Genomic DNA, 23,203 nt, shown 5'->3' on the forward strand with positions numbered 1-23,203 from the left:
CATCTGAGTGCATCCCCTAGGATACTAATGTGGTGGAGTCTTTTGATCAGCGTGTAGTGGTATACGGTACCGAAGGCAGCCGAGAGGTCGAGGAGGACCAGAGCCACTGTTTCTCCTCAGTCGAGGAGGGTATAGATATCGCCGGAAGCTGCAATCAGGGTGAACATGGTGCTGTGATTTAAGTGGAAGCAGAATGAGAGGTGTTGAGTATCTAGTTCTGATCCAGGTAGATCTTGAGTTGCTTGTTGATGATTTTTTCCAGTACCTTAGCTGGGAAAGGGAGCAGGGTAACTGTCCGGTAGCTTTTTTCATGTACTGGGGTTTGCAGTGAGTTTTTTTGATTAGTGATTTGGCTTTGCCATACTTCCAAGCATCAGAGAAGATTGCAGTGGTGATGGAGGTGTTGAGTAGAGTGATGGGTTCCTTGCAGTTCCTTTGGTTTCCAAGATTAAAGATGTGGGGTAGGCAGAGGTCTGTGGGGACTCCCGGGTGGATGGATTTCATGGTGGAGGTGATGACCTCGGTGGAGAGAAGGTTCCAGGTGGTTAGTCTGTGGTTGGTGTTGGTTGTGCTTCTGGCCACCCAGTTGATAAGGTTTGTAAGTGTATGTTGGGGTTCGAAGTTTCCTGCATATGGTTGTGAAAGAAAATGGCAAGGTTGTTGCAGAGTTCCTGTGAGGGTGTGATGTTGTTCTCACTAGCGCCTGGTTGGAGAATACCTTACAGATGTTAAAGAGTTTTTTGTTGTTGTTACAGCTAGTTTTGATATGCGTGGCAAGTGCTACCTCTTTGTTGCTCTCCACAGGCAGTGGTAGAGGTTGAGGGAGGTCTTTAAAGTCACCCTGTCAGAGATGTCTTTGCTGGGATGCCACTTCCCCTTTAGCTGTTTGCCACTGCTGCCCTAATGAAAAAAGGGAAACTTTGCTCCACGCCCAGTGTGGGGTGCTGGGTGTCATGGGGGTGTTGGTGTGGGGATGGAGATGTTGATGTGGATGACGGAGTGGTCAGTCAATATGAGCTGCATGTGACACGGCTGCTGGAGGTGAAGTTGGGGTCCAGCATGTGTCCTGCAGTGTGCCTAGGGTCATGGATGATCTGTGTTCATCTGAGGCAGCTCATACCATTGAGGAAGTGTGGGGGTGTTGGTGTTGTTGTCATTGGGGTTGTTGATGTAGAAGTTAAGGTCGCAGAGAAAGTCACGCAGGCAATCATCACTCCACTTTGACAACTCTCTGTAAACCTCAAATAAAGCAAGTATTGAAACCCAGGTTCCAGACATGTCATCACCAGCAGGTCTTTGAGATATAGTGGCTAACTCACACTGAGATGACACATATTACAATATTTCTTCAGGGAATTAGTCAAAATGCTGTTTCAATGATTTTCAGTTTCAAAGGAAAGGGAAGTGGTATTGTAAGGGTTGTACCAGTCCTAATACAATCAAGCAAAATAATTCACCCCCCCAGGGTAATTTGTAACAGACCACCATAATTAAGTTGTAGAGGGCCCTTCCTACCCCTGAGTCGGAGTCACTTCACCCGCTGCACTAATGAAAGAAACAGCAACTTTTCTCTTGGCTTCAAAAAGAGTTACAATTAATCGAAGTCTGGGGGTGTAATGTTGCATAGATCGCACTGCTAGTTTATTGTGTGACCCCAGAGCAACAGTAAGGCTGTTTGCTGGTCCATAGTGCATTACAGATTCTATGCATCTGTACGGCATCAGCACATTTACAGTATGAGCTAGCTTTGTCGAGTCTTCATCATAACATAAATTATCTTAAAATTAGGTGTAGCTACACAGGTATACCAAGGTGGTCACTGCTACTGCAGCGCGCATCAGTTAACTTGCATTAAAAGCAAAGGGGTGTCGTTGCCACACACAACAACTTAGCACAGAAGCCCCCATACAGCGCCACTCAGAGTCAGTGCGTTAAATACATCATTCAGAAAAGAGCGGCGTGGAGGATAACGGCTGAATCCCAGGCACCAAGCATCCTCCACACCGGCAGTTACCTAAGCTCGTGTAGATTCAGTGATCATTACATTGTGGCATTCACTTAATAGTTTTCATTAATTTGAAAGCGAGTTGCAGTTGAAAAGGAAATCTATTTCAGATATTCCAAAATCCATTTAGGACTTCAGACAAAATTAAATGTAAACTGCGCAGTATGATGCGCTCCATCCTGCAGTTCTTGAAACGCTGTGCATTCTATACACAATAACTTATATTTTGTACTTGGGGGGATGGGATTGGAACAGACAATGCTACATTCATTCAAGTTGATTTCAAGTGTATTAACCACTACCGACCAGTAAATCCATTTCTGGTGAAAGCTAAATGGAAGAATGGAAACCATATAAAAAACAGTGGCAAAGCAAATAGGCCCGGCTTGTTTTAAGTGTATGTTTTGAGACAGACAGGTATACAATCCCCTATATTACCTCACTGTCCTGGTGAGAAGTAAAAGTATTTTTGCTCCCAAAACGCCTATACCCAGATCTTGAATAAGAAAACTATTTAAGCCACAAAGAAACACAAATACTCAATGTGATTGTAAGCTGGGGATGAGGGAAAGGGGAGTCTACATTTCTAGATGAGGAGGTGAAGCTGACATTATCAGATGAGTGAAGGTGTCTTGGAAGCTGAACCTACACCTATAACTAAGAGATGCCGCTATCTTTGGAGCCTGCCCTTTCCACAATGTAGGGGTAGACACCACACTGTAGAGCAGGTGTTCTTAACCTGGCCTCTGGGGATTTGCACTCCTGACTTAAGTTATCATTGGCTATTTAGAAAATTAAACAAAATTGTAATTAGCAGATTAATAAGATATATATGTATACAAAAGAACAATATAAAACTGAACATTTTAAAACGCTCTGTAAGTGTGAAGTAATTTGTAAACGAAGGCTAAAAATTAAGATGACATTCTTAGCTTCATTCGTGGGAGCAGAGCAAGTACAGCAAATAGTACAACTGATGACAGGTGGATGTAATTGAAACAGTAATATGCAATGTCAAAATGAGGATGTTTCAGAGCACAAAAGTCAAAGTGATATGCCACAGCATAGGGATAAAACTAAATATTTAAAAGCTTCAACCTTCCCATTCAAATATAAATTGCGATTTTTGTATTTTTTCCTCATTTAAAGAATTTTTTTATAATTTGTATGATTGTTTGATGTATATCTATTTCTGAACGTTATGTATTTTTTGAGAATCAAATTGTATAAGTTGCATAAATTGCGTACCTGGCTTCCAACAGTGATTTATTGTCGGTACCTGGAAATCAAAAGGCTAGGAACCGCTGGTGTATGGTCTGTAAATGTTTACATCCATATTCTGTATTTAGCATGCCTTTGTGTCTGCGTGGACCAATTACAAACAATGGATGCTTCTGAGTACACAGAAACACCACACTAATCTATCATGTGAAGCACACGCCTATTCCAAGGGGAATTATGCTTGTGTATTGACATACATGTATGAAACCTTCTAGTTTACGGGGGCGTGGTGTGATCAGCTCTTGCATGCCGTGCAGAGTTCAACAACTAGAGAAAATCGTTTTGCATGTGACTTCCTGAATCAGCAAAGTACATGACCTCAAAAGCTGTGCGCCTCACATCTCACCATATTGTCATATGTCTCCTTTACCCTTCCTGTTGGTGTACTTCTCCAGTGATATTCACAGATGAACCAATAGGCTATGCACTGGACAATGAATGGCTGGGTTGTCTATTATATAGAGATTTGAAGGCACAATCATATAATTTTAATAATGGTCGGAAATAATTCTTATTCACCCTGACACTCCGCAGGAAACTATAAATGTGATTATTTAGCAATATGGAAAAAATGTGTGTGTTCTGCCATTAAGTACATTTTACTGTAAAAACGACAACAGTTTAGAAGTGGACAATTCATTTTTTGCTCTAGTGTACACATTTTGTGCTTATCTGCATTAACGGGAGATGGAATGGCGATACATCTAAGCTGACACAGTGCATGAATCCACTCCCTAAATCACAGCTCTAGCAGGGCAGCAATCCAGGGCCGGCTCCTCTATGACAAAGGAGCGTTGCCCCACTGGCTTTGCCAGGAGCAGAAAAATAAAACAATAGTTTACTATCATTTTATTTTTATGCTTCTGGCACAGCCAGCAGTACAGGGAGGGGCCACGGGAGGTGGGAGGAGGGGAAAGTGCACATGTGTGTTTGGCCGGCTGTCTGAGGCCAGTCAAAAACACATACGCACTTAGGTTTATCCAGTCCAGCTGTGTTTAATAGCTGGGCTGGGGAAACTGCACAGGCCCCAGGGCTGTGTCTGAGCAGCAGTCACTGCCACTTAGACCAATACTGGCACTGCTTTCTTGCAAGGTTGTGCATGAAAGCAGCACCAGGATTGCTGGGGACCCTGTGCTGGTGTCCCAGCACTAAACGCTGGGACACAAAAAGAAGAGGAGCGTGATGCGGGAAGAGGGTCAGGGACAGAGGCAATGTGAGTGTTTTTTTATTTTTGCCACAGCTGGCAGCACCACTCATCCTCTTCATGGTCCATGCCTCAAGGGCAGCTACAGGTTCGCTGTTTTCTAAAAAGAAGCAGCAGAAAAAGAAGGTACTGACTTTTCTTTGTGTTGCACAAATGATGGATGATGGTGAGGACACAGCAGAACGCCACTGCTTTTCAGAAGGCAGAGATCTGAAGGAAGCGAATTGAGTAGAGGCTGGGTGGCATGTTGAACCATAGTACACTAAAGATGTTGCTCTAGGGCTAAGCATTACAGATGAATTTGCAATAATGTCTGGAATGCGGAGAGGGCCATTGTACTGCCATTTGATGGAGTTTGTTTGACCAATGACTTTGTGTTTCACCACTGCGCATATTAGTTGCTCAATGTTCACCAGTAGCACATGGTATGTTTTGTTCAGTTTAGCCGCCTATGGGCTTTGACATTGCATTAGCCATTACTTTCTGTATCCAGTCTAGCCGCCTATTGGCTTTGACATTGCATTCCTATTGGCTTTGACATGATGTATTCAGTTTAGCTGCCTATTGACTTTGACATGCTATTAGATATTCTGCCTATTGGCTTTGACATGATATCATATATTACATTTTGTATTCAGCTCCACTGCCTATTGGCTTTGACATGATATCATATATTACATTTTGTATTCAGCTCCGCTGCCTATTGGCTTTGACATGATATCATATATTACATTTTATATTCAGCTCAGCTGCCTATTGGCTTTGACATGATATTATACATTGCATTTTATATTCAGCTCAGCTGCCTATGGGCTTTGACATGATATTATACATTGCATTTTGTATTCAGCTCAGCTGCCTATTGGCTTTGACATGACACTAGACATTGCATTTGATATTTAGGTTAGCTGCCTATTGCCTTTAACATGACATTGCATTTGATATTTAGGTTAGCTGCCTATTGCCTTTAACGTGGAGTTAGACATTGCAGTTGAGAATCCAAGCTGTATTTTTCCAAGCTGTGTTTTTGCACAAGAGAACCAAGATGTTTTTCTCACAGTAGACTAGACCTGATAAGAGAGGGTACATGGGTGTTGTTTTTCTTCGCTTGAGCTTGGGAACAGGAGTAGTCTTGGAGACCTGGCCAGTCTCCAAAAGGCTTGCTCAGTTTCCCAGGTCTGAGAGGAGGGGGCACACCTTTGTAACGAATGTAACAGGCTGCAGAGAGTCAGATTCGAATCTGCCGGACCTCGTGCTGGAGCTTGGCGCCAGCTGCCAGCAATCCTGTGTGGGTAGATGAATCTCTTTCTCGCGGCTGACAGGGGGTCATCAGCTTGCAGACCTTAGAAAGATGAAGCTGTAAATAGTTTCCCACACGGTGAAGTATTTGTTTTGCCTTGCATTCAATATCTTATCAGAGTATAAAAATTGCCCAGTCTTTTCTATGTAGATGTATCTGATGTGAAAGGTTATGAAATCAATGTGTTAATTCACTTCTATTGCTTTACAGGGATTGCTTTGATCATTCAAATCTGACTTGCTGATAATGTTTTTTTTTTTTTGTGCTGATGTTTTTTTGTTTTTGTTTGAAACAAGAGATATGTGAAACAAAAATTCATTGGTCAAAGGGCGGAATGTACTGCCATTTGATGGAGTTTGTTTGACCAATGACTTTGTGTTTCACCACTGCGCATATTAGTTGCTCAATGTTCACCAGTAGCACATGGTAAGTTTTGTTCAGTTTAGCCGCCTATGGGCTTTGACATTGCATTAGCCATTACTTTCTGTATCCAGTCTAGCCGCCTATTGGCTTTGACATTGCATTCCTATTGGCTTTGACATGATGTATTCAGTTTAGCTGCCTATTGACTTTGACATGCTATTAGATATTCTGCCTATTGGCTTTGACATGATATCATATATTACATTTTGTATTCAGCTCCGCTGCCTATTGGCTTTGACATGATATCATATATTACATTTTGTATTCAGCTCCGCTGCCTATTGGCTTTGACATGATATCATATATTACATTTTATATTCAGCTCAGCTGCCTATTGGCTTTGACATGATATTATACATTGCATTTTATATTCAGCTCAGCTGCCTATGGGCTTTGACATGATATTATACATTGCATTTTGTATTCAGCTCAGCTGCCTATTGGCTTTGACATGACACTAGACATTGCATTTGATATTTAGGTTAGCTGCCTATTGCCTTTAACATGACATTGCATTTGATATTTAGGTTAGCTGCCTATTGCCTTTAACGTGGAGTTAGACATTGCAGTTGAGAATCCAAGCTGTATTTTTCCAAGCTGTGTTTTTGCACAAGAGAACCAAGATGTTTTTCTCACAGTAGACTAGACCTGATAAGAGAGGGTACATGGGTGTTGTTTTTCTTCGCTTGAGCTTGGGAACAGGAGTAGTCTTGGAGACCTGGCCAGTCTCCAAAAGGCTTGCTCAGTTTCCCAGGTCTGAGAGGAGGGGGCACACCTTTGTAACGAATGTAACAGGCTGCAGAGAGTCAGATTCGAATCTGCCGGACCTCGTGCTGGAGCTTGGCGCCAGCTGCCAGCAATCCTGTGTGGGTAGATGAATCTCTTTCTCGCGGCTGACAGGGGGTCATCAGCTTGCAGACCTTAGAAAGATGAAGCTGTAAATAGTTTCCCACACGGTGAAGTATTTGTTTTGCTTTGCATTCAATATCTTATAAATATAACCTGCTGTGTATATTGCAAACTGATATATTTTGTTTGATTAACGCGGGCTTGAAAGCTACTAATTCGTCAACATAAAAATTGTGGTTGGGGAAGAATTAACAACAATAAAAGTCTTCTTTGACCTCAGAAGTGCATTTCTAATGTGTGTTATGTTAGTGCTTTAAAACTAGCTAAGAGGAAAGCACTACAGACATGTGATGTATTTGGCAGGTGCTAGCATGAGGTAGCAGGACTCCCGCCTGTAAAGGAAGAGGTAATCTTTTTGCTTTTTGCTTATTTCTGGCACTGGCAAACACATCTCCGCCAGCTTCCAAGAGGTACATATTATAAGTCATGTAGTAAAATTGTTGTTCTAAGCTTGAAAGAGGATGATTATTTTATTAGCTGTTAAATTTTATAAAATGAAAATATTTGTACACTGCCATAGGAAGATTCAACATGTAAAAATAAACGTGAAACATGCAGTGGTTGAAAGGAGTTCTCTCAAACAAGCCATGCAGCTGAAAGGGGCTTACTCAAAACTTTATTTGTGTATTTTTTGTTGTGCTTGCTGTGCAGGCATGATCCCTGACTGCAGCATATTTCTGGCAGCAGCAAATGATCAAGCCAGAATTATTAATCTGTGGGGAAGAAGGCTATCTGAACAAATGAGAGTGACAATAAACAAAAGAGGGAGAGCAAAAGAGAAACAGTGTGTGATTATTTATGTTATGCATATGCCAGTCAAACAGACTTTTGCATGTGTATGAAACTGAGTGTGTACTTGTGTTTGTCTGTTTTCATTTTGTCCATTATTTTTGCATACTACAGCAAGGAAGAGCATGTTCTGTGGAAAACATGGAGTACATGTCTAGTTTTCACAATTATAATAACCTTTATTTAGTTTAAATATCAAAAAGAAAGTTAATCTTCTGCTTTCATTTAGTCAATGTATCATTTAAAGGCCAACTTTTGAATAATGACCTACCGCAGATCTCCTTTTAATTCTCCCGCAGTGCAGGATATGTAGGTCTCCAAGTACGCCAACGCATTATTTTTAAACTGAGCACAATCTGTTCCCTAGCACATTTAACCTGCCTCATGTATTAATCTCTAGTTTAAGCATTTTCTGCAATTAGGCCTTAAGATACTTCTGTTCCAGCCTACAAAGGTGGCCCAATGGACAATGAGATTTTTAAATTCATTGACATATCGTCTCCCTCGCTGTTTCTCATCTAATGCAAGGGAAAGTAAAATCTCCTAAACCACATTCTGAGGATCAGTATTAGTTTTAGACAGATGACCATCCATTGATAAACTACAAGACCTCTCAATGGTAAGTGGAGTGAAAAGGCATGCCCTTCTTCCAGTAAGGCATACTTTCATGTGTGTGACTGATTGTGACTCCAATAGTGTGCAATGTTCTTTCATCCCTACAAGATAATAACAGTTCTACATAGAGTCAAGTTCAAAATCTAGAATAATTAGACATCTGAGTACGCAGTTGCGTTAATTAATTTTCTCACTGAGTACTTTGCCAGCGAAGCAGAGATTTATGTCTGGCGTGCAACCAAGAGAGAACAACTTGACATGCAAAGAGTTGAAGACACAGAGCTACGTGTATACTCTAATTAGGAGATTGATCAGAATATGCACAGACGTGCTGCAGATGCAACACTGCAAAAAACCTCAAACATTGAGGAAATACTTTTAGATTTCCTAACAAGAATGGAATGCATTAATGTGAGTATTCCTTTGCAGATGAATTCACATTTTCAGATATTTCTCCTGTAATCACAAAACAATCAAATCTTGTAAACTAATTGGGAATGTTATTCCCTTGCCACCTGGTGGTAATGCTTTCACTACTTGGATTTAAACCTATTCAATATTATACTTAAGTTACTAGGTTACCCTAGAATGGACGGGTCCCTCCTTACTTCCACAACAGAAAAGTACAATTCAAATTCTGAGATCACACTAAACTATATACAAAGTTGACAGGAAATCTGTAAAGCAGAGCATCAGAGCTTTAAGTTTAAGTTTTGTGAAGATTTTTCCATTTATTGTAAATTTTAAAAAATAATATTAAAAAGTATACCTTGGAAATTTGTGAAATTGTGCCAACTAATCATACTGCAGTGGATCTGTTGGAATATGCTAGATGCAAATCAGAAAAAAACACACATGTACCATCTATATGTCTTCACAGTGAAAACATTCTAATCCATTTTGGATCGTACATCCACATGGAATATAGGAATGTAAGGGTCCCCTTCTCACCTAGAAAGGGACTAATATCAGCAACTCACATAATTAACGTGCAAGAGAAAAAATTAAATCATGAGACAAATAGTGAAAACCCACACAATTATGAGAACCATTTTATTGGGAAACCATAAAAGAATGGTTTCTTCCATGCCTCTGTCACAGATTTACTTTGGTGAACAATCCACTAACCAGGAAATTGTCTCATACAAAAGTAAATCACAACATGTGAGCTGCAAACTCCATTAGATTAGGATCATAGAATTTCCATCAGGAGACTATTTAGGAGGACAAAAGTAACTTACATGTCCAAAACCGTTTCCAGATCAGGTTCTCTGTTTACTCATAACACCATTGTATTTGTGGCATCATTGCTGCATCAGGAACAATCAACAATGGAACACTTGTAACACCTCCAATAGGGGTTCAACGGCCAAATCTTTGGCTATGTGATGGTTCAACATGTTACCTATGCATATCTGCTGCTACAATGAATCCACAGCCTGTGCTTCTCCTCTCCAGGTGATGCATTTCTTATATTAAATTAAAATACTGTCTAAGTGAGCAGGAAAAAAGGACTACAATGCAATATATGTGAAGATTTTGTGATGAATAAAGTGACAGAAATTAACCCACACAAAATGTATGTTTTAAAATGTATTTTGCACATCCTAAACTAATAAGCCCAACACGTATTTCCACACATATTTTATTCAATAAACGGATAGGTGAGAAATGACAGCATTTGGGTGTGGCATGTTGGTTATTCTTTTTTTAAGACCGAAAAATCCAGAGACAAATCTCATTTTCACCATTGGAATTCCCTTAAGTGTTCCACGAATCATTTGCCTATTATCTGGGAAAATGGAAAGCTATCTTCCATCCCTATTAACAAAATGGACTAGATTCGCTAAAATATATAGAAGGTTTCCCAATGCAGAAGTAAAGGATTTTTGACTAATGGTGAATTGGAATATGTCCAATTCATGGTCATGATCTCAAACAATTGAGCTAGTTTATAAGGAATGCATTTTAAAATCCATCTACCAAATGCGGGTCTGGCCCCTATCTTGGCATTACACATTTGTCGAAGACTACTCATTATTTTGGATAATGTATGTGATCAATTGGACTGGCCATGTTCACAGCCTCTCTACAGTACACACAGCAGACAGGAATCACCAGCCCCAATGAATAGTATAATTTTTTTTATTTTTTTTACTTCTGTGATCTGTGAGCCTTCTTTCTCACACGCTTTGTGACACCCCATGAGCCCCATAGTTCACAAATCACCCTTCCTCCCCTTCTTTTTCTTTTTTTGAAGTTTACCAAAAATGCTTCTACTGAGCAAATTGTGTTAATACACATTGTGAGGCGTTTTTAAAAGTTCAAGTATCTTCATGCAGTCTATAATAGGATTGCCAGCTATTTTGCTAACAGTTGTTGCTTTACACTCCCTATTACAGATCATGTTGTATCATATTTTACGTTTCCACAGTAAAATGTTATAACAATTTGATAAATACTCAACCTGCTGGTTTCATCTAAAATTGAAATCAAAACGTAAACTATTGTACATCTCACAGCAGGCTTTGCAGCAGTGGAAACAAGGAAAATGTTTTACAATTGTATGTTTGAATGTGGTATATGTGAACCTATGGGACGCCGCTGACCTTTCTGTGTAATCTAATCAAATCCCATGGGATATCTGAAAAGCAATACTGTAGAAATATCAAGACAAAATCACACTCTCTTTAAATGTACGAATTACCTTGAAATTCATTCTTCATGATAAACCATGCACAGTTATCTTCTCTGCTTAGCCCACTTGTGCGAGATAGCATTTGTGCGACTTTCTCCTTTCAGAAATTCTGACATTTGTTTTATTTTTGAAGCAACTCTGTCCTTCTCCCCATCAGAGACATAAGCTGAGAGTGCTGCCTGTCAGTGCCTTTCCTCTCAACATCGAAGCATTTTAATTTTCGACTATGAACTGAAACAATGCACTGGCTTGCAGTGAGCCAAGGATTCACCTCTGAGATGCTGTACAGGACATGAAGCCCAAATTATTCGAGGAAGCGTATTTGTAACTATAGATGGGCATACAGCTGTAGATCAATTATGAATAATAGAACCACACCAGCAATAGTCAAAGGAGAACGGCTTTGTGGGCAAAGGCAAGTGGGAAGAGACTAAATACCATGGAACAACCTAAGACTGTATGTAGGGGGACTGCAAATCTACCAATAGGTTTAGGAGAGAAGTGAAAATATGCTCTTTCTTCAAGACTCCTTTGTATAGTGATTAGATTACTGTTCATTGAGGAAGGGCCACCAGTTGTCCTGATAACAGCCCTCTTGGCAGGGGCCAAACCAATCAATTTACGATCCACATCCTACAAACATTGGACTGTGACCTAAATAGCATTGAAAATAATTTTCTTCCCTGCTCTACATCCGCTTTCTCTACACTCCCCATTTGTCTAGATGAACAACACATGATGCATAAGAATTCACTGATAACTTTAATAAATCTATACGGAAACTTTCCTCTTAATCTTTTCAGATTTACTAAACAATTTAAAGCACAATATGAAAATTTACAAATTCTTAAGATCTATGTTAATACTCTGAAACGATTATATCATTGTCATTGCAGCAACACAGGAAATCTACACTTTTTGTCTCTAAGTGAACTTGTGTGTAACCTGCTATTTCGAGAATAACTGGTCTGGTCCATGTTTCACCCATGAGAACATTCAGCTTGCCAATACGCTTGTTGCAAATAAATTAATCCTCGAAGCAAAGTTTCAAATATTGTCAGTTGGCCAAGAGTTCATACACAGATCTTTAAAAATATTGATCGACTGCACATTGGAAACATCTAGTACAATATCAGGATTAAAACTACTACTGATCATTACAACTATGGAACATACCTCACAGGGTTACTAGTTAAGGAAACTCTCAGTGATTCTAAACAGTTCAGCAGCTTGTCCTCAGTGATCCCAGATCTGAGTTCATGGACATATTCTTGTGACGACAGCGTGAACTCATGCTTGCTGTTCCTGAGGCCGCCCTGTAAAACAAAACAGAAATCAGTTCAATCTAATACATATACAGTAATACATCCTCTGATTGTGATGTGCGGTGGATTCAGGGACACTGTTCTTATAACTGCTGCACATTATCCCAGAGTGTGACATCACAGTCCTTACACTAGTAGTTGCTGCACAAGAACTCAATATATTAGTTTATGTCTGTGTGAGATACAACACTGTACATGCCCATGGTTTGACAGTCGAGGCACCACCCTTCTGTAAGTTTGTATAAGTGACAACCAGACTTTTCTCCCGTGTGCATGTCGTAGGGCCTGATTTTCATTCGATCAAAACCATCCTCAAGGAACTCAAAAGGAGACAAATTACTGTCAGACACAACGTTTGGAGGTCATCTGACTGCTTCATTCCACATTCAGTTGTGTTCACCAAAACATGTCTTTATACACCCACACAGGAGCCTTATCTCAGAAAACAATGTGGAAAGACAAAAACGTAAGCCAAAGAAAGAGAAAGTATTAAAGTTGCTGGCTTTTCTGATGGGAACAAAACCAGTAAGGAAATTATTCATAAAATCTGCATGTCTTTCAAATCCTGGCAGCTGTTTAAGTATTGATAACTGCGGAGACAATGACTGACAGTGCAATAAAGGTTTAATGATGGCAGTCAGTCGAGCTTGGTTGGTGCTGCTGCATTACACACGTTGAGGCGCAAATCAAGAGCAACAACTGAGAGAGATCGTGGGCAAGAAAAGTGCTTACAGAAGTGCTTGCGACATTATTAACCTCGAGGAAGGAATGCTTTTCTTCTCGCGCTTTCTATAGCGTCCCTCGCCACAGCTGAAAAAAATAACGGTTTCCTTCCGAGGCGAGATGCCATCAACCTGCAGCTAAACCTGTCCTCGCGCGAGCATCAGAGATTAAATCGCTGCTGCCTTTCGGGAGGCACGCGCGGACATGTGCGGCGCAGTGTATCACTTCCCATCAATAGGCTCTTAAATAACTGGCTTTCTTCTACATGCAGGAGAAATTGAAATTGATTCGGCATTATACAAACAGCCCTTTGAGATGTGCATTATGTCTTGTGTAGGCCCCGTAGAATACAAAACTTTCTTTTTGGTCTTTGGCTGTTAATACTTCAATCTTGGAGCAGTAATGCACAGCACAGTAAAAACGAGAACCAGAACGATAACTACGACAGTAATACCATGTTTTCGTTGTCCACATTTTTAAATGAGAAATTTCTTTTTCATTACACTTGTGCTCAATAGTTAATTCAATAGATTGTAATAATGTAGTATGTCCTGTGCATGTGCATGCAAGGGTTCACCAAGTGCCATGTTTGGTAAGGCGGTACAGTAACCGACTGCTGATGACACCATTGGACTGAACCCTGGTGCCACCCGCTTGCCACTCACAGCTGTATATTTGCAGAGGCGAGGCCAAGGAAACTGGGTTCTTCTTGCCTTCCAGGGGCGTTACTAAGGCCCCCTCACCCCCTTTGGTGCGAAGGGAGGCTTACCCATACTGGAGGAGGCCCCCTCAGCTCCTACTCAAGTGGGGGTGGCGGGCCATCGGCATAGTGGTGTAACTAAACACGATGGGGGCCCCTGCAAGATATGCTAAAGGCCCACCCCACACTCACATCAGTATGGGCTAAGGGGGGCCCCCTCCAGTTTGGACAAGTCTGGGGTCCCCACAACGCGTGGGATGCGTGGGCCTCTGCTACACCCCTAGGGCCCCCTCACATTTTGGTATATCGCTGTTGCATTCATCATTTTCTGCTCCCGACACAGCTTCCATCATCAGGGTAAAGTAGGCAGAACTAGAGGTTTGAAGGGGAGGGTGGTGAGGGGTTGGGGGGAGCAGTGGTAAGTAAGGCAGACCAATCAGCAGAGTGTGCGCACATAACAATTATAATTGTTGTATTTAGAAAGTAAGTGGTTACTTGGCAATTGTTTTGTGTTTACACACTGGACAACAAAAGTGATTGTTGAAGGGAGTTAGACGAGGTGATAGGAGACTTAGCAGAGGAGAGTGCAGAGATGGGTTTGGTGTGTCCATTTGGTGGGCTTTGGAGGGGTAGATCAGTGCTGCTGATTGACCCTTCATTACTGGGACAGTGGTTGGTATGCCGGCTCCTGGCTGCATCGTACGGCATGTGCATTTAAGCTAAAAAGGTATCTCAATCTGCGTACACCTGCCTGATAGGAAATACTGATAAAGTTTTATTTTAATTGTATGCATTGGTTAATTAATTTTTATTATAAATGTAATATTTTAATCATATTGCCACGAAGCTGAGATGACAGCATATTTTCCTCTTTTTTGAGGCATATGCTTCAGCAGATCTTGAGAACTTTCTTAGTTGTGGGGCACAAATTCACACGCTGTGCTTCCCAACTCCTAACCAATACCTCCCACCTCAAACACTTTGAACACACACATACACACACACAAACATGCGCTCACACATACAAAGACAGTCACACAACACTTTCTGGCATGCAGACTAACACACCCTTGTACAAAGACAAAACATAACTGCTCCTCTTTGACATGAAAGTGCACACTCTTTGAATTCTGACTCCTCTGTCACCTAACTCCTGCTAGTCTAGCAGAGCAGCAAGTTCCAGGTGCATGAGCTTCTACTCAATGATGTCAGGATAGGGTTGAATGTACAGAGGTGGATCTTTTGTGTATAATTGAGAAGCCCTGAAGCTCCATTACCTTGCATGCTGCACTGCCTGAAACAGAATGTCAGATATGTATTGTGCCTGTGTGAGGCCAGGCTGTAACAGCCCCAACCTGATACATGCACTATACAGTCACTGGGGACCTCTTTCTGCCGCTCAGGTTATATAACCTCAAGAGGTGTCCCCTCTGACTTTTCAGAAGTTCAGTCAGAGGAGTCTATGGGGTCTCACAAACAATTGCAGTATGTTCCCTGGGGTCCCAAAGGCCCAGTTCATGGCTTACCCACTCTGGTTTTATGGAACCCCTCAGTGGCGCAGCACAGTCCTGCTCCAGGTCGGCAGAGTTGGGCTGCATGTGGTGAAATGCAGCAGCACCCGGCATGCGCAGGCTCTCTCCTCTGAGCCACTCTTCTGGCTGACTCTAGCGCTTGGGGTTGTTCTTGCTCTCGTGATCACACAGTACGTCACACTTCCCCTCGCAGGGTCGGGTGATCTCCTTGCTCTGACAGGGCTTCAATGGGGTCATTTGATACCTGTGCTTTCTTTGGTGCAGTTTGCAGCATGCGGGCTGGATCCACCGTGGTTACAGCAGCAGTTTCTCAGTCCCAGGTGACAGCCCAAACCCCTGGCCTCAGCATCTCCAGTGGCCCTTCCTGGCATACAGCACTCAGAAGTCCAGTCATGCTTATCTAGAATTGATGTTCATGGTGGCCCCCTCTCTGTCACATTAGGCCGTCCACCATGAGGCTGTGCAGGCTCGGCCCCGTCCACATAAGCTTCACTCCTCGGCTCAGTTCACGACTGCCTCTCCTAGCACTTAGGAGTCACTGAATCAATCCAGCACATGGGCTATGGCCCAACTGGTGCAAGAGTGGATGCTTCACACCTTGCACAGTGGCCCTCATGATAAGGCATCCCCCCGGACTTGTTCCTTCCACTGCTGTTTTCTTCCTCACAGGGCACTCTGATCTTGGGGAGCAAGTAGGCACTGGTGCTCCAGAGAAGGTGGTCTTGGTTTCCCTGGGAGATGTTCCCTCACCCAGCAGGGGGCCTAGTAGGCCAGGGCCCCCAGTCTGGGTCACGAGCAGAGGTCTTTCATAACTTCTCTTCCTCACACAGCCAATTTGACTGCTCAGCAGATGACACCATTTGGGGTCTCAAATTGCCCTACTTACAGCCCTTTTCCAGGCATAAAATGTAATTTAGTGTCTGAGTCTTTTAACTTAGTTGGGGTTCTGCTTCTTTCAAATGGACATCTTTCCCCATACTTCTTACTCCAGAAGGAGATCTGTCACAGTAGCCAGGACTCCTAAGCTGATTAACCCACAACAAGATTTATGAGAGTTACTAGAGCTCACACCTGGATGTCAGCCATAGTAATATGTGCAACAAAAGTTTAAACCTGGGCTCCCAGCCCTAATCTTTATTCCCTTATCAGCCCTATCTCTCTCTCTTCTGGAGATGTGCCCAGACACCTTCCTTGTGATCTTTCATTGAATCAAAGACCCCTTTGAAATGCACACAGAGAGCCTGGCTCGCCCATCTTCGAATGCCCATCACTTCAAGCTTACAGGAATGCAGCAATACACAAATCTGTCTGGGGGGATTTCTCTACTCCTCATCTTTTTACCAGGCAGGCCTGGGCTTCTCAAAATGGAACCAAGGTCCTCCTCCATGTACCATTTATCATGTGAGCAGGTAAGCACACATGCACTCTGCACATTTCCATCATGCATGCCATTTGACATGTACCTGATGTAGATCAGGGGTAAGTTAAATGCACAGCAGCAGAACTTTTAAAAAGGTGAGTGAGTCCAAGGACACAGGGAAAGAAAAAGGTCCTGCTCAGTACTACTGATCACCACATGACATGCTGCAACCAGTGGAGTTGTTCTGCTTAAGTCCTGGCGAAGCCCAGTGGCCTTCTGCCACAATGAGAGCAGCACCCTGGTTGTCCCTCCAAGTCCAACAAGCATTTACAATGCAACGGGTCTCGCATTTGCTCATGTTAGAGCTGATCGCGTAAACTCCTAACCCGACTTTTCACCTATCTGGCAAAAGTGCATTTATGTACATAAACTGAAAAAGTGAAATTAACTATGTAAAGCGCTCGACTTCTGCCAAGCGAGATCGCGCTCGTAAATTAGAGAAAAAGAAGTCCACAAGCCCGATAGAAAACAGCGAGCCTCGCATGTTTTCTGTACTTGGTCGCTGCACTTGAGGAGGGCTAGCCACCGGAAAAGGCATGACGTATGCGTGCCTTCGACTAATGAAAGCAAGCAGATTTTATTAGGCAAGCCCACGAACCAATAAAAAACACTGACGTGAAGTTGACAGGGCTCCGAGCCCTTTTCTAAATACTAAAGCGTCTTGCTGCGATACGCATGCGCGAGTGCATGCAACGCAGGCTCGACCCTAAAAAGGCAGCAATCTGAGAGACAAGCCTATGGTATGGGGAGCATCTACGATCCGTGTTCGCCTTTGACAAAAAATGAGCATTAAGGATCCAGACAACAGTACAGTTAAGCACTCAGGGCAGGGGTACACATCTCTTACCACACATAGGACTTTTCCATACCAGCAGCTCCAAAGTGAGGCTACAAGATACTAAGTTTTAAAAAAAGCAATGCACCTGATGACTGTTGACCATAGGTAATGCTGACATTCTCTAGGGTTGGATCTGTACAGTCTGGCCAAAACCATGATTTTTTTTTAACAGTTACCATCAGCCACAAAACTATGTTTTAAAACTATTTTCTATAATTTTTATTTCAACATATACCTATTTGCCCATGATATAAGTTCTATCTTGTTCTAGATCAGTCTACCTTGTGACCCTGGAGTACGTAACATTGTGAGGTTCTAGCATCTAATCAGTGCTCCACAGGTTTTATACCGAATGCAAATAATAATCAGTTCTATCCTAATTGCTTAAAGAGACCCTGCCTCCATAAAATAAACATTTTCAAAATCTTACCTTTGGCTCTTTGCAAATGATTGATACTTTTAAAAGGTTCATATTCTACCCCTTTGTAAATGTGTTGGGGGGGGGGGGCTTTTTGCCTTCTACTTTGCTTAAGAGCAGTCACATGCTGTTTACTATTTTCCTTTGAGTCTCCCTCCCGACACATCCTGTTTTTGCTACTTGTTGGGAGATGTGATTTAGGATTTACATTTTGAGCTTCCAAGGCCCCTAGTGAATACCAATACCTGACTCCTGCTAAAGTAACCTCCACTAATCACCTACTAAAGACAAGTTTACCAAGCATCCCATAAAATACATGTATTTTACACTTAGAGGCATTTATTTTGAGGAGTGTGCAGGATCAAAATGTCACCTAAACCAGGTCCTGGGACCTAAAACTCAGCTGTTGAACAGATGAAATAGCAGTCTCATCCACCCAAGTGGAAATGCCATAAAATATATTTAGAAAACATCTTGCCGACTGGCAGCAGAGGACTGGAGCAGTGGCTTAACTCGATGCTCTAAAATGTGCATTTTACTTTGGCCAGCTGTTTTGCGCCGGCCACCGTAACAATACACATAAAAACCATCAACACAAATACAAACAATGTACTCCACATGTTAAAATACTTGTTTCATAACAGGCATTGTGGCACTTGTATAAATCAGAAAAAGATATGCAAAACAAATAATTTGATTAAAATTAATATAAATGTTAAAACATTGTAAACCTAGCAGCTATGGGAGGGATTATTTTCCTACGATAATCAGCACAAAATGCTTGTTAACAGTAGTGTACATAATTGTTTTGGCAAACTTTGGCGATGCATAATATGGCCTGCAGCAATCAGCTTCTTAGAGCTCAAAACATTAACAATTTAAAGTACAGTGCAAAATCGCAAAAAGTGCAAGTAAGCAATTTAAATTTCAGTCAACAACAGGATTCAAAATAAAATAAAGCGCTGAAACAACAATGAGCAAATAGACAAAAAGTGACTGGGACTAACAAAGTATGGCTTTTTAATTGGCTTTTAATTACCAGCCAGTTCTTATTCGGGAATTCGCCAACTATCTGCAGTAACCTTGGCTGCTTGAATAGACTTAGTGCTCTGAAGCCATACAAAAAAGAGGAATCTAGACATTTAATTCCTACATAGAGAAACTATCCACTTAGATCTTTGAGTACGGTACGCTGAACAGAAGAACAGTATATGCTCCAGTGATTCCGTTTACTCTCAGCAACCTGGGAATAAATAATTTTCAGCAGTACCTCTGGAATATTTGCTACAAAATTGCTGTGTTAGGAGGGACCTAAACTCTATATACAGTTTTTGTGCTACTGGCAGGGTAAGTTCATCAATAGCTGATACATATCAAGGCAGTGGTTTGATATCAAGAAAGTCCCTTACCAAGGAGATACTGCCGGAGTAGTTTGTTAGAGAAATAACATATTCCCAATAAATTTCTTTGAGTCTGATCTTTGACACTGTACATAACTCTTCAGGAAATGCCCAAATCTTAAGAGGCCCAATTTTCCCAAGAGGAGGCATAAAGTGTTTAGCTGGGGGATTTCACATACACAGCTTGTTGACATCGAAGTTTTCAGCCCCACACAGTAAGATCTTAGCTCTACTGTGGTCTACAGTTGGTGCCAGTAATCAAGAATTCTGCACTCAATTTTAGTTTGAACTCATCTATCGGCCAGGACAAAACAGAAGGGTACCATTGTGGTGCTTGCCATAAGACCTGACACTGACCTCAGAAACGTATTCTTAGCTAAAGTAGCTGGATGTTACTAAAGCCCCAGTGCTCATAGCCATAAAGAGCTGCATCCAAAGCCTTCCTATTATGTATTTCTAGGGCTGGGGCCATACTCCTAGAAAAGGTCTTCCTATGAATCTTTGCTATCAAGCCTGAATACTGAATACGTGTTGCTTGGGACTTCTGGAGTTGTAACCCTCAATTTAAACTGTGAGAAAGTCTCACACCCAAAATTTCAAAGTGATTTACCTGGTCAAATGTATTAGTACCCACTTCCATTGTTATCAGGGTTCCTCTCTGCCACACTATACACTTTGTTTTGGTACTATTTATTTTCAACCCCCTCTCAGAACAAAACATAATAAAGTGGTCTGAGAACTGTTGCAGAGTCTGAGGAGACTTGGACAGCAACAGAGTATCATTAGGAAATAGGAGGCAGAACCCTCCTACTGCTTAACTTTGAGGAATCGCAACCATCTTTATTCAAATACTCCCCCCTCCCCCCCATTTATATATAATGAAAAAGGGTGGTCACAAAGTACACACCTTTGCCGAATCCCTCGATAAATACTGAAGGGTTCTGTCAATTTATCAAGATCACACCACCGATCCAACGTCGATGTTTGTGCATGGATCAATGTAAGTAAATTCAAAAGGTTAGCTGGAATGTCCATCTCCTCTAGCACCTTCTAAAGGTTTGCTCTAGGGACCAAGTTGAAAGTAGCATGCAAATAGACGAAGTCAACAAAGTTTGCCCCCGTCGATTATGGCTGTCTACCAGTAGATGGAAATAAATCAAAAGACCTGGTCCACTATATTAGTTTTACTTTTAAAACCCACCTGAAGGTCAGATAGTACTTTGTGATCTACATTCCACTCACTTAGATGGACAAGAATCTGCTTGCAAAAGATTTTCTGGAAAGCATATAACAAGCGAATGGGCCAGCAATTGCCTGGGTCATTGCTGTCCCCCTTTTTTAAATATCAGGATTATTTCTGCCAGATTACAAGATTTGGGGATTTTCATACCCGCTAAAATTGCATTTGGTAATAAACTGATATAAATTCCCTAACTTCTACATTTGCTAAATAAAGATCATTAGGTAACGTATCAGGCCCAGGGGCCTTTGCTACTAAACAGGAGGATATGGAAGATGTGGTCTCATTCAGCCCCAAAAGCAGAGCAGGGTGCACACCATTTACAAAGTGTGCCTAATCGGAAAGCCGCACTCAACCGATCTCAGCCTGACTACAGCTTTCCCTGTAGTGTTTACCAAAGTGGTTAATCCGCTGCTGGGGTTAGACTTTGAATTTTACACTCCCATTCGGTCTCCTTTCAAAGACTCAAACAGAATTCCAAAAGGCCTTAGTGCCCTTATGAACCAAAGGATTGACTATTCCATATTCTTCAGTGCACACAGCTAGGCTAGAAGATGCAGCAGCTGGACTTAATGTTTGTGCTACAGTCTCATCCGGGGTGTTTTTGACTGCTGTCTAAAGAGTCTGTGTAGCACTTTTTTTTTTTTTTTTTTTTTTTTTTTTTACAAGGAACAGGCTTTTTGGGGGAGAGAGAGTGATTTGAGGCTTGCTGATCCTCATTAGGTTTTTCAAATAACTTGGTCAACTTATACAGTTCGTTTTGAAGTCAAATTATTTCCTTTGCCTGAAGTTGATCCCTGGGGCTAAGTCCTCACAGAATGGATGGGTGGCACAGACAGCAGTTAGGTCCTCAGAGGCATAGAATGAGTCACATTGGTCACCATCAATCTGAGCTCCTTTCTCCTTGAAAGACTTTGTGTGAGTCCATAGTAGTGCTCTTTATAGCTAGATTATTATGCTGTAAGGCCTCAACCTTATACTGCAACATAAAGGGGTTTCAGGACTAGGGCTGGACTTCACTTGCCCCCTCCCCACTGGAACCGATTGTCTATTAACTAAGTTATCTACCCCAAGAGCATGCTACTGTTTGAGGGCTCTTTTGTACCTTTTGGCCTCTCACTAGAGCAACAAATCTTTTTCTTCTTCTTACGCTTCAACTTAGAATGGACTGGATTGAATTTAGCAGTAAAACTGATTTTTCTTCTTCCACACTATATGCAAGGTGAACTATTCCAGAAACCAGTATAAATTTAAGTGAGTTAAACATGACAAATCCCACGTGTAACATACTTTCAGAGTAGGGATAATCAATCAATGAAGATGGCATTTTCATTCTTATCGTGAGTATACTACAATTGGCAGGCTACATGAAAATGATAAAAGCAGTGAAAAAACATTGGGATCCGTCAATGCATCCCCATGGCACCGTCTCACCACTCAATAGTGACATTACTGACCAGCCACTCTCGTGCGCATTTCAGGAAGCCGGGGGCCTAGCACATGGGGCGGAGGCAGAACCACTGCAACGGAAACAACTGTACAAGACCTGAGGCATGGCACGCTATACTTCATGACCCAAGCCACTGTCCACCCCTGATTACAACTCGAATGCTAGCAGGGTATATCCGTCTTTCAGTCTCACTGTCTCGTTCTAGGTGCTGCACCACTCATTGTGATGTTGACAGGGTGCACCGACCTGCTGTGAGCACTTCCACAATAAAGTACTATATATTAAAGCTTTTTCAAAATGTAATGTTCTGGAACAACACAGAATATGTTATCCGATCAAGTCTGAGAGCCCAACCCCTCTCTTAATAAAAGACTTTTGTTGAGCACATTAAATTCATTTTCCTAGTACTGTGGTATGGGCCACAATGAAGAAGGAAATGTGTAACATAAAGGAAGCAGGAGATAAGTGCCTGCGAGCACCCAGATAATTCTGGGATTGTGAACAGGAATGAAATACAAGCATTCAATATTCATTGAACCCTTTCAATAATACTGGTAGAATGTATGCACCAATAAAGAATGCATGTGAGTGATCCTCAAGCATAAAAGGAAAAGAAGCGAAATCTCATTGTTTAAGCCACCAGCACCCAAACACCCTGCAACCTATAGGCTCTACGGAACAAACAGCTTCCCTTTTACAATTACCTACTGAAGGCTAAAATAATTTGAGCTATATTGGATAGTTCTGTAATACAATAATGACTTAATTAATATTAACATCCTGCTCGGAGATGGAACAAAGGAAACAACTAGCAAATGGATGGCTAATAATGGATTTTTTAATTAGCCACTCTGTGTGAGATTAATGAAAATTACCAGTGTGCCCATTTGATCTTTAAAAAATAATGCAGAGACAATGCAGAGACAACGTGAG

The 23,203-nt window shown here is 41.7% G+C and overlaps 1 protein-coding gene across 2 annotated transcripts in view; it reads right to left on the reverse strand.

Moving 5' to 3' along the window:
- Positions 1–23,203, reverse strand: part of DIAPH2 (diaphanous related formin 2) — a 3,364,504-nt gene that overhangs the window by 2,652,623 nt on the left and 688,678 nt on the right. For both annotated transcript variants that reach the window (XM_069213107.1, XM_069213115.1), the window contains one exon: positions 12,401–12,540. In XM_069213107.1, the coding sequence (XP_069069208.1) occupies positions 12,401–12,540 (140 nt within the window). The remainder of the gene's footprint in view (positions 1–12,400; positions 12,541–23,203) is intronic.

This window comes from Pleurodeles waltl, chromosome 2_1 (genome assembly GCF_031143425.1).
Source record: "Pleurodeles waltl isolate 20211129_DDA chromosome 2_1, aPleWal1.hap1.20221129, whole genome shotgun sequence".
NCBI classification, from domain to species: domain Eukaryota; kingdom Metazoa; phylum Chordata; class Amphibia; order Caudata; family Salamandridae; genus Pleurodeles; species Pleurodeles waltl.